The sequence below is a fragment of the Agrilus planipennis genome, unplaced genomic scaffold (assembly GCF_000699045.2).
Source record: "Agrilus planipennis isolate EAB-ADULT unplaced genomic scaffold, Apla_2.0 scaffold119, whole genome shotgun sequence".
In the NCBI taxonomy this organism is placed as follows: Eukaryota; Metazoa; Arthropoda; class Insecta; order Coleoptera; family Buprestidae; genus Agrilus; species Agrilus planipennis.
In genome coordinates this window covers 194,184-207,402 of record NW_020438931.1, presented here as the reverse complement: position 1 = coordinate 207,402, position 13,219 = coordinate 194,184, and the positions used below count along the sequence as shown (strand labels likewise).

At 31.6% G+C, this 13,219-nt stretch overlaps 2 protein-coding genes across 5 annotated transcripts in view; one reads left to right on the top strand and one right to left on the bottom strand.

Annotated features, from left to right (window-relative positions):
* LOC108736720 (chymotrypsin-2-like) overlaps positions 1 to 13,219 on the top strand; it is a 172,427-nt gene that overhangs the window by 89,478 nt on the left and 69,730 nt on the right. The gene's annotated exons all lie outside the window — the stretch shown is intronic.
* Positions 4,168 to 13,219, bottom strand: part of LOC108736724 (heparan sulfate glucosamine 3-O-sulfotransferase 1) — a 135,512-nt gene continuing 126,460 nt past the window's right edge. For 2 of the 4 annotated variants that reach the window (XM_025974190.1, XM_025974189.1), the window contains exons 5-6: positions 9,283 to 9,555; positions 7,878 to 8,174 (exon numbers count right to left, since the gene is read on the bottom strand). In XM_025974190.1, coding sequence (XP_025829975.1) covers positions 7,878 to 8,174; positions 9,283 to 9,555 — 570 coding nt within the window. Of the gene's footprint in view, positions 8,175 to 9,282; positions 9,556 to 13,219 lie in introns of all 4 variants that reach the window. The other 2 variants (XM_025974192.1, XM_025974191.1) reach the window with 2 other exon arrangements.

Genomic DNA, 13,219 nt, shown 5'->3' with positions numbered 1-13,219 from the left:
TTAATTAGATGGTGCTCTTAATCAACAGTGTACTTCCCCTAAGTTATTTTAAACTTTATCAAAATATCAACAACAATCTTTCACATTTAAAACAAAGTTTAGAATATCTAAACAATTAAGCTAAAAGAGAAGAGCAATGATTGGATGGTAAGAACTACTATTTATCTTCAAAATTTTCTGTCAAGTTTTACATTACAGTTTTCTTCAGTTTGAGAAAAATAAATTGTATTTATCGGTCCCGTTAAAGATGAAAATGTTAGACGTCATATAGGGGATATATTATCATAATGAAAGGGATTTTTGATAAATTTTATGAATAGACAAAACCATGTTACAATTTACAAATAATCTACAAATAAAAAATTCAAAAGACTGTGACACAAAATGTAGATAATAGTTTCAAGAATATCAATTTACGTACAAAGTTATCATTTTCACTTTTTAGTTATTATAGATATCCTTTATCTAAACAAGGGATTTAACTATGTTCCATTAATATGTGTCGTTTATAATTACTTGCTTTTTGAAATGTAGTCTGCAATTCAGTAAAATATTTAACATATCATCCTAATTAATATGGGTTTATCTATTCATTTTACTAAATAGGTGCATAAAATGTATCCAAACTGTTCATTACAAGATGGTTTCATATTCTTGATGTTTTAATTATGAATAGAAGCATTTTATGTTTGATGGTTTAAAAGTACCTTATGGTGATTTAAGACGGTAAATTATTTTACACTATTAAGTCTACTAGATAATTAACAATATTTTCGGTAAGTAATAGAAGGACTAGTGAAATTCTTACATGATACGCTATTTTAACCTACTAATACTGCTAAGTATATCAAATAAAATTATATATAATAGTATAGGATAAATTTGTAGGTAAAATTTTATTACATTTATTACGTGATTATCCTAGTCAGTGCTTAAAAACGACCTGTACATTAGGGTATAAAAATAGCACATGTAGCTCTTGCTTGGATAAATTTTTAGGTAATGTTTAAGAAAACAGAAGATAAATATTAATAATATTTTAAGGTGCTACTAGACGGCGCGTACAGCGCAGCGGCAATCCACGCATAGCGTGTATTGACTATTACAATACTTAACGCTTTACAAGTCGCAAGGAGACGAAAAACCAAATACAACCGCTTGTGTAAATAATAGTTTAGGTAACATTGTTCTTGCAAATATTCTGCTGATATCTTACATAATAAAATAAGTGAAAATATTTTAATCCCCGAAGAACTTGTATCTTTCTAAATAATTGCAATAACTAGATACTTAATCTTAAGTGAATGCAGTACGAATTGCGTTACTGAAGTGCTATTGTTGCTTTAATGTACAAGACCTTTCTTGAACACCTCTTTAACGGACACAGCCCAAGATTAATATATATATGTATATAAATGGCGTAAGGAAGCTAGTGAAAAAGAACTAGAATTTTTAGTTATTTATGACGTTTAGGTAACATACTCACAAGGAAAGAACACCACATCTACAACCATAAATTCACTAACAATTAACAACAACAATAAGAACAACTCTCCGTTTCACAAAATTAACAGACAGGTACGATAGGTAGGTACTATATATATATATTTATTTATAATCATGTAAAACGAGAGGACATTTCCAACAATTCAGCAAATAAATCGTATAGAGTTTATGGTAAAGGAGGGTGCCAGTTTTGGGCCCATTGCGGCCACTTCAGAAAAGTATTATGTCCCGTGTTTTTGGTACGCTGATTTCAAATATGATTTAGAAGCACTTTTGCGGTGGTAAGTTTTATTGGATAAAATGATCACTTGAGATAGCGAATGTTACTGGACCATGGACATAGTCCTTAGAGTGTAGAGAACCTTTCTTTAGTGTGCTCAAATTTAGGTGATTATTACCCAATTCTGAAAACAACACGCACGACACTACCATTTCTTAGTAAATATAAACCTTCTATTGGGCTAAGAGCGCACTAGGACTGTTTTGTCGTCCAACAGTTTAGTCGGTTATGTTAAGTCAATGGTAATATACGAATACGCGCCCATTAACCTGCATAACAGTTCACAAACTTTTCGATTGAGTCTTATCATAACTAAACAGTTGGCTGATAGACCTACTGCATAAGACAGCACCATCTGTGCGCGCACCTGACGACAGAATGGTTGAGTTTATATTTTTGTAATTTTAAAATAATAATTATTATTAGTTATAATGACGATCCGGAGTGGCCATCATGGGTGGAGAAGCAGATTTTACCAAAGAAAAGTTGAAAGAAAATCAGCCTTGTAAACAACAAAAGTAAAAAAAATACAGTTATTTTAATCATGATGTGGCTGACTAAACTGCGACCATAGTGTCGTTGAACAATTTAGTTGTAGTGCGCGCTTAGCCTTACTGTTTGATAGCCGCTGTTTATTAAACTCAGTAATCACAATTAAAGGACTTTAGAGGCTTTGAAGTAAAATATCTTAGAAACAGATCAAATTCGGACATCGTGTTTAATGACTTTTTTGTTTGCTGACTGACTTTCTAGAGTTGACCGTTGTAGACTTATAATCACATATTTCTGTGACACCCTCATTTAAAAATAAACGGAGAGTGAGTCCCCTACTATCTCTTACAACACAAAACACTATCACTATCATTATGCTATTCAAGCAAAAATCGTAAAATCTAATATTAAAACGATAAAGAATAAAATTTACGTTTTCATTTTTAATAGATAATAACTATCAACACACATCCACAATTGCATATGTAGGTATTATTGGCTAATATTTGTTTTCACAGGACATTTTGATATGTATTTGTTAATTGTAACGCTTTGGAGTCTTATAACTATTAACCATAACTATATATTATTTAATTTATNATTACATTTGTTTCTTACCCCGCTAACAATAAGTTGAAATTTAATTTTCGCTGTATCATATCCAACATAGCAACCATATATGAGAAGGTTAGGAAACGGGACTGTTAAAAAATAGTAAATAACTAATTATATAAGACAGATCTACAAAATTTGATTTGGTGAAGCTGTTAAATCTCAACAATGGAACAGAATAGCCGCTAAATAAAAAAAAATTGGATAAAAAATAAGACAGTTTCACCATTTTCCCGAAACCGTCAAAAATCACGAACCTTTAAAATGGTAAAGCCTTTTTTACTTTTCATCCTATTTCTAATATTTAGCGTCTATTATGTTTCATTACTAAAACTAAACAGCGTTTTGCAAATGTGTCTGGTACAGTTACTTATTTACAAATTTTTGAGCAACATTAATTTCTTAACAGTGTAACTCCTTAAGTTCCTTAACTGCTAAGTATTTAAAGTCATGGACGTAACAACACCAATTTATCAGGGGGTGCTTTCGAATCTCAAGTGAGTAGACTTACGATGGAGCAGGTAATATGTCAGGATATTACAACAGAGTTCAGGGTATTATCAAAAAAACTCAACCTCTAACTGATTATACATTCACTGCATTGCTTATGCATCTAACTTAGCAGTTCGTAGCCATAAGCAGTTTCGCTATCAATGAACTTGGAAGTTTTAGTATTTCGAAGTGGAAAATTTAGCATTATCTTTTGAAAATTCAAGTTTTCAAATTATTCGTCTATGACCTACCCCTAGACGATGGTTATGCAGAGTGGTACCTGTTTTTGTTACTTTCAGTCAATTTCAGGCTATTCTTAATTCATTGGTAGCAAATCCTAAATCTTAATAACCTTAAGTTTTTGATGGGAAAAGATGCATGAGTCAGGAGGTTCCGTGGGGCCTCTATTATTGCGGTCATGTTTATAGTTGCTATTTACATGTAAAAGTGTGTGTAAGAGTCGTAAATTTAAGTGAATAACCGAAGTCTAAGGACACTGTAAAGTTTGTGTAGCTATGTTTGATTGTGATATGGGTAATGCATGGCAATCTAACCTAGTTTTATCGTAACATTTAAGCTTCCCTGCAATTCTATTTGAAAAACAAAGTGTAAAACTGGTAAGCCGATTACGTGCAACCTGACCAGTGAAAATTTACCTTTGACATTCTAAACTTTTTTCATATAAACACCCGTGTTTACCAATGAAATATTTGAAAACACAATCCCATATTCATTGATTTGTTTTTGAACTCAATAAGCCAACCACACAAGTTGTAATTAAATAATGTACTCAATTTTCAACTACCCAAATAAAACTTATTGTTTTCAATTTCACTCCACCGAATTACAACCAAACTAGCTCCATAAATTTCTCTAAAATATTACCGGAAAAGGTCCGTTTGCAGGACTGAACCGCCGATTGTGTAAGAATGGAGTACTGAAACAGTACTGCATTTAGTACGAAAAGAGCACGGATACAGCACGGATTGCTTTCCAGAAAGCTACTGAAATACCACCGAAAGGACGATGCTTTTATTCTAAAAAAGCGCCGAAACAGCAAAGGTATACTAAAATTCGAATATATATAAATATATACATGTATATAGATATATATTCATATACCCTCATTATTATTAAAGTGACTATTATTGCTATTTTCATAATAACTTTGTGCTGCTTGTAGATGATTTTGTATGTGATGCTGTTTTGGTGCTATTATAGTATGTTTTTTGGCGAGACGCTGTTTGAGGGTTCTTTCGGATCTTCGTTAATGTGGTGCTAGTTTGGAGCTGTTTTACAGCTTCAAAGGGTAGTATTTTGGCTATAATTTTAGAATTTAAATTTTCGTCTAATTTGTAGAAACTGTTTCGGTCATTTACGTCATTTCAGATATATTGAGTCGATTTATTCGATGGTGTTATAATTCTTTTTATTTTTACTCGGGTATGTACTAATGTATAAATAAATTCACAAAATATTTCACGATTCAGAATCAACTTCCTCCTATTTTTCTTCTGTTTGAAATAAGATTTTTAAAAGTATCACGTACCCTCATTGTTATCATAAAATATATGTTAAAAAACAAAAACAGAAGTGGAAACGAGATAATAGATAATAAATTGGTAACTATATGTATGCATTCATAAAGCTTTGTATAATAGCGTGAAATTGCACAAGGAAAGAAATATGAGTGGCGTAAAAAAATATGGCCTGCAAACAACTTCCAATATGGATTACGATATACATTAAACCTAAAGGCACTGACCAATGTGATCCAACCATTTCCGGGTTAAGATCATTCCTCACAGTATTTGATATGTTTAGTTTCGGTTTATAAGGTACACCTATACTTTAGTTACTTACTATAGTATTCATTTAATGGCATCATCTGATATGTATCGTTACTTTTGTTTTCCTTTTTATTATATTACGAATATATCCTTCATTCCGTAGTGCTTAAAAGATAAAGCCTCAACTTTCATTCATTTAAAAGTTCTTTTCTATAATTAAAAAAAAAATATTGCAAGCGTTTAATCAACTAGGACTGCCAGAAATTAATTGTGTTCGAAATAGCTTAAAATCAATGTTTTATAGCCAACGCCAACACTAATTGTTTTCTTTCAATTTATAATCTGGTATTCTGGATTTTATAAATGGTACTAGGTACTACCAAATGACGTAAATGTATACTAATATCGTCAATTTCATTAGGATCAATTTAGCTGGAGTTTGTTCCCTATTTTTGAAATTACTGCAATTCTTTTCTCTCGATGAGAGTAAAAATCTAACAGGTAATGGAATTACGCGTTTATAGCTAAATTGCGACAGTAGGTGTAGTTCCTTATTTTGGTTCCAAAATCGGGATAAGAAATAGATAACAGTGATATTAATAAAATGTAATTTTCAAATCAATTAGGTTGACGTTGGCGTTTAATGCTTCTTGTTCATGTCAACACTAATGACTGAAGAAAAATTAATAATTGTACGTTTTGGGTACTTTTCATTCCGAAAAAACAATTATTTGACACAATCATTTCTGGTTCCAGCCTCATTAAAAATGGACGAAAATTTTCAACTATTTATCTACGTTAAAATTATGGTAAAAGCTTATATAAAAAATCTGTGGTGTAGTTACAATTGCTTGTACTTGCAACAGGCAAAATTATGTGCAGTTTCGTGGGTTTTGTCCCGCAGTTTACAAGATCTAATTTTAAAGTAAATATGTTTTTATATTTAGCAATTCATGGTCACGAGGTGTAAGGCTGGATAAATCAAATACAAATTTTATAACTGCAAACGAACGAAATAATCTTCAGATCGACAAATACAACTTTTTTAATTAGACACTTTACAGCTTGCGATGTTGGAATAAAAAGTCGCTTCCAACGAACTGTTGGTATTTGATAAAAACATAAATTCTGGAAACGTCATTTTCTTGAACGTAAAATTTTCGTTTATTAAATAATCTATTTAAAAACTTTCTATTCCAAACCTTGCTGACGGCAATAAATTTTTAAATGTACATTATGCCTTCCCATTCTTATTTAAATAAAACTACATTCGAGACATGCACTTCCTACAACTTTTATAATTTCAATCGAAGTTTCAGTAGAGGTGTAAAAGCGGTTTTTGATATATATACATATAAACGTGTACAGTTAGACGACTTATCTTACTCCTAACTTTTCATGCGACTTCATTTCTGCATCGAATATTAAAATGTTTATGAACTCTTTTAAATGATGTTAAATCGATTATATTCAATGGATTAAGTTCCTATTCTAAACTGTCGTTAGTATAATAAATAATCCGTTGCTACTTGCATGTTATATTGACGGGACATGTAGCAAAAAATTAAGTAAAAAATAGTATATATGCGTACCTCAGTTTTGCCCTGTGGTACTTAATATGTATAAGGATAAACGAGCCATCAATTTCCCTCCTTATCATTTAGGTACCAGCCAATTTCCTTAATTTTTGATCCGCTACCCCAAGGCAAGACGCCGTAAGGTTAATTGTTAAACCCCGTTCACCCTTTTATATTAGAAAAGAGAACATTTACAAAATTGCTTCGCCGTTAAGTATTGATATTTCACAAATATAAAAATATCAATTATTAAGTATTTTTGTTCAAAAATAAATTCGGAATTTGTCGCAATAAATTTAATAATATGCAAAATCATTATAGATCAAAATGTTTATCAAGCATTAATGCAACCCGTTGTAGTATTTAACCTAACCTAACCTGACCTATTTGTCGAAGAAATAATTATGAGACAACCGTTTGGCACTTGAACCCATATGAGATATGCTTTTAAGTAAATTTGGTATGTTAAGTAACTAATAACTACTTGGCATCTGTAAAAAAATAGAACAATTAGTACTTTTTATTCGCTAAAATAATAAAAATTCCTAAGATTTGTACTTTGTTGTTTCCAATGAGGTTTGATGTTTGGTCATTCTAAATACCACACACTATAAGGTACGAACCCCCGAATAAAATTTAAACAAATAGGTCTTTATCCCATGATACACTAATGAAAAATCCCGAAAAAACGACACATTATTATCAGTGTTTGTCATTTTCGGTGCATCTTCGATTCATTTTCGAATATTCAGTGATTATATTCTGATGTAAGTATTGCTAACAATCTTGTAAATAAAATGTTTATTTGATTCTAACAATTTACACAGAAAGTATAATTTTTTGTACTTAATACACCGAAAATGACAAAAAATAAAATAGCAGCTTACAATTCACCTCCTTGTCTGTATCATTTTTGTTGATGTCTGTTGTAAAGAGACTATTGCAGTTTGCCTTTTTATTCAGCAATGGAATGTAACGTAATGTATGTAAATGTTAGCTATGTGTGTAGAAAGTGCAATGCCGCTTCGTTATGAGTTTGGAACGGTCAACCCGGAGCATATGCCTACTATGTAAGTTGTATGAAGTTTTAGTAATAACATAACAAGAAGTCAAAGTTTAATGTCAGCCTTACTCCTCGGGCCAGCCCATATCCTCTCCAACTAACTCGTAGAACTTTTGGTTGTGTTCGGCAAAATACCTACGTAACTTGGATATGACGAGAGGGTCTACTCGGGGATGCTTTCGGCCCTTCGTCTCCCTCAGGCACCTATCTGAAGTCTCGTTTCGCAAGCAGAAGAAACCTTTGGTCTCGTTGAAATAGAAATTGTGTGTACTGATCTTCGACTCTAATCCTAGAAAATCCTCGATCCTTTGTATCTGAGATAGAGGATCTTCGATCAGTAGATCACCGTTGACTATCAGGATCTAAACAAAAGTAGTAATTAAAATTGCAGTTTTAAATTGATGTTTATATCACGAGACGCCTGGCAAATGTGATTTTTCATCTTATAAATATCGGAATCAAGGAGCAATAATTTTGGATAATCCCTTTTTAAAATTTTAAACTGTGGTCGACTTTAAGATAATGTTATCAGTCAAGTTTTTCTACAACGTTTAGATACAATCTGCATTTATTTTACTTAGATGATACGGCAGCGACCCAAACTGTTGAGTTATTAATAAAATTAGAAGCTATTAATTATAATTCATTATAAAAGTCAGCGTTGTACGTAAACGATAAATATCTTACTGACATAGACGTTTACGGAAACATAATCAGGTATTGGCTTCGGTTTTGAAAGAACCTTTATGTAATTCTTAAAAGGAATCTTTCAAAGACGAAAGTTTACGTTGCCTTCATACTCGAATCAAATTCGTAAAGGTATAGTATGTATAATATGGCATACAACTGTATCAACATTAGTACGAGCAAATCCAGGATAATACATATACATACATGTATAAAATCGTGCATGTTAAATTACTGTTTGACTAACGTAAGTCAAAGTTTGCATTTGCAGGATATCCAGAAATAAATATACCTACCTATAAATCGGAAACAGATGAAATGGGTTCCCATTCGTTGTGGAAAATTCAGAACATTATAAGTTACTTTTCATTCAAGACATATTAAGTATTGAGAGTTTTTAGATAATAAACTTTATGAAAAATACATTCAACGAGAAATATTCGTTTACCATAGAAAAATATTATAACAGATGCTAAAGCAGAAAAATAATCTTTGCAGGTAAATCACCCCACTGACAAAAATTAGATACAAACAAAATTGATTAGCTTTCGCTGGAGTTCAAATGCTTTGCTGCATAATTATTGAACAAATTGAATCAATAATGGAGACGCAACCTAATGATTTAAATACCTATGATATTCGCAATTTCAAATTGACTATTTTATAGCTGTAAGGTTTCGTTAGAGCTATACTCATCTGATAATGTTTTCAATTACTAAAATATGTATAAATGTATGCATGTATCTATATCTATGTATGCACGCAAAATTATATCGAAATTACCTGTTCTCTTGGGAAAGTCTCGAGCCAACGATGAATGTAGTTGTGATAAACGGAAATTGCTAGTGGCCGGTAAGCTTCATTTATGGACCCGTTAGAATGAAGAGCCAATTGTTGAAAGGATCGTTGGGGTGAACTCGTGCCGAAAGTGAAAGAAGGGGCCGTTGCCGCGTGGCTTCGCAACTGAGTATAATCGGAGATAGCCCGAGTCACTGGCTCTCTCACAATTAGCAACAACTTTATGCTGGAGTTCATAGCCCTTATCCGTTCTGGTACCTACCAATAAAGTCAATTTTAAACACGTAGAAAACTACATAGTTAATATAGAAATAATACAACCTTTATCTTTATAAGGGTCATTTTTAACTTTATTAACTGTTTATTAATTATACATAAGTATTATTTTTGGTTATAATAATTATTTACGCAAAAATTTTGAATGGAAATGTTGAATGAAACACAATTTCTAGCATCGTATTTTGTCAAAAAAATATTTGCCTTTGTATCCATTTTCCAACTAATAGCGTAACATAAAGGGGAAGCAGCACATATAAAAGACATGTGCAAATGGGTGGTAGTAGCCATGATACAAATATGGAGCATATGTGATAGGAAATTCGGAAGAGATTTTATTGAGAGGATACGAATATTTAATGTTACGGTGAAAAGTATTCTGTTATATGCGGTGGAAATATATAAGCAAAAAAAGAAAAGAAATCCAAATGGTACAAGAAAGACATCTGAAGAATATATTAGATCCAGGGAAATGCATATATAGTGAGAGAGGAAACAAAGGTAAAAGAGGTCCAGATAAAAGCTGCCGTAAGATTTATGAAATATGAAGAGAATGTAATGAAAGATAAAGAACATAATCTTGAAATAATGCAGAAAAATCATGATCAGCAAAGATTGGGAAAGAACAAAATGGGGAAAAGAGAGAACAGACTTTTATGCAGAAATAAGAAAAGTTATAACGGATGTAAGATTAAGAGAAGAAATGGGAGAAAACATAATTAAGGAGTAGAAAAAGAAGAAAATAGAAGAAGAAAAGAAAGAAAGAATAAACAAATGGAGATACGCAAAAAAGTATTTACAATGGAGACAAGAAGAACTTCCAGATTATGTCAATAACAAAAGGAAAAATAAAGAACATAAAAATAGTACATTTAGAACAGAAAACAAATGGAAAGAATCCAGATATTGACTAGAAAGCAGCGAAAAGATATGCAGACTATGTGAAGAACACGAAAAACAGCAGAATACGTAATGTCATTATGTGAGGCATCAGAGACAGAGAAAAGAATTGAAAAATTAATGGTAGGATCAATAGAAAGAATGGTATCTTCCTCCCCGTTTCTTACTCCCTTTTCTACTTTTAATATGTTTCTAAATAATGCGTCATTCCTCCTAAGGTGGGACCTGACCTGAGACATACCTTTAGTCCTCTTATTCTCCTACTACTAGATAGCAAATCCTTCTCGCCCCTTATATTTTTATAATATCTCAGTTAGGATACTTAATATATAAACACCTATTTTTAGTCTGTTTCGTCATCTATAAGTAATTGGCTTACGTGCCTATAACGTTGATTTAGTTAGACAAGTTAAAATATATATATTAGTAATACCTTGTCTAACATATAAAATACTTCAGTAGCAGCAAATACCCACCAGATGGCGATACACTGCATGTATTTGAATATTACATAAACTTATTCTTTTGAAGCTTCCTCGGTTTGGTTAATAATTTATCGAAACTGCCTACAGCGCGTTGATGAGATCTAAAAAGATCGAAATCGTGATCCGCGTCTGGCAGTTTTGATCAAAAACTTAAACGTTCTTAAGTATAGGTACATTTTTTAATAATTAGCGTCAAAATGTCATTTAGATAATAATAATGAACAATTTTTTATGTTTTACAAGACAATAGAACCGGAATAGGTATACATACTGATTAATAAATAGGCAACACATGTATATTGGTGTGCGAGTTTTTCACCCTTTCCGCATCCCCCATCACCCAACTATTCATATTTGGCTAATAGTATTCGTACAAAACAGAAACTTTTCCATTTTCTTTTCAGAACAGCAACAAAGAATTCTTTTGAATTTCCTCTTCAATTCGATATTCTACGCATAAAGTACTTCTTGCATATTTATCAAAGTAAAACCTAACATTTTACAATGTATAGGTATAGTAACATTTGCTTTGTTTTGTTAGCGCGAATAGTCTAGATTACGATAAAGGGTGGTGAATATATCTGAGGACAGCCGTGTATATTTTCAAAGGAATATTAAAAAGGAAGTACTTTGTAGCTGAAATCTATAACGTACACGTATATAAAACTACGATAAAGGGTACACTGTATAGGAACTGTTTAGGGTTTAAAAATGACAATTTAAATATAACTACTTTTTATTACTGTTGATATTTTTGTTATGTAGGAACAATTAGAAACAGAGAATTATTTATCCATTTTTCAGAACAAATATGTATTGTCCAAAAACCAACTTTTACTGATAAAACGAAGAGGAGATTAATTTTCATTGGAAAAATAGCCCAGCTTAAAAAAAAAACATTTTTACATTACATTTGTTTCTTACCCCGCTAACAATAAGTTGAAATTTAATTTTCGCTGTATCATATCCAACATAGCAACCATATATGAGAAGGTTAGGAAACGGGACTGTTAAAAAATAGTAAATAACTAATTATATAAGACAGATCTACAAAATTTGATTTGGTGAAGCTGTTAAATCTCAACAATGGAACAGAATAGCCGCTAAATAAAAAAAAATTGGATAAAAAATAAGACAGTTTCACCATTTTCCCGAAACCGTCAAAAATCACGAACCTTTAAAATGGTAAAGCCTTTTTTACTTTTCATCCTATTTCTAATATTTAGCGTCTATTATGTTTCATTACTAAAACTAAACAGCGTTTTGCAAATGTGTCTGGTACAGTTACTTATTTACAAATTTTTGAGCAACATTAATTTCTTAACAGTGTAACTCCTTAAGTTCCTTAACTGCTAAGTATTTAAAGTCATGGACGTAACAACACCAATTTATCAGGGGGTGCTTTCGAATCTCAAGTGAGTAGACTTACGATGGAGCAGGTAATATGTCAGGATATTACAACAGAGTTCAGGGTATTATCAAAAAAACTCAACCTCTAACTGATTATACATTCACTGCATTGCTTATGCATCTAACTTAGCAGTTCGTAGCCATAAGCAGTTTCGCTATCAATGAACTTGGAAGTTTTAGTATTTCGAAGTGGAAAATTTAGCATTATCTTTTGAAAATTCAAGTTTTCAAATTATTCGTCTATGACCTACCCCTAGACGATGGTTATGCAGAGTGGTACCTGTTTTTGTTACTTTCAGTCAATTTCAGGCTATTCTTAATTCATTGGTAGCAAATCCTAAATCTTAATAACCTTAAGTTTTTGATGGGAAAAGATGCATGAGTCAGGAGGTTCCGTGGGGCCTCTATTATTGCGGTCATGTTTATAGTTGCTATTTACATGTAAAAGTGTGTGTAAGAGTCGTAAATTTAAGTGAATAACCGAAGTCTAAGGACACTGTAAAGTTTGTGTAGCTATGTTTGATTGTGATATGGGTAATGCATGGCAATCTAACCTAGTTTTATCGTAACATTTAAGCTTCCCTGCAATTCTATTTGAAAAACAAAGTGTAAAACTGGTAAGCCGATTACGTGCAACCTGACCAGTGAAAATTTACCTTTGACATTCTAAACTTTTTTCATATAAACACCCGTGTTTACCAATGAAATATTTGAAAACACAATCCCATATTCATTGATTTGTTTTTGAACTCAATAAGCCAACCACACAAGTTGTAATTAAATAATGAAATCAAAACTAAATAATTACATATGAAAATTTAATTAATGTATATAATTATATTTCTTTTATT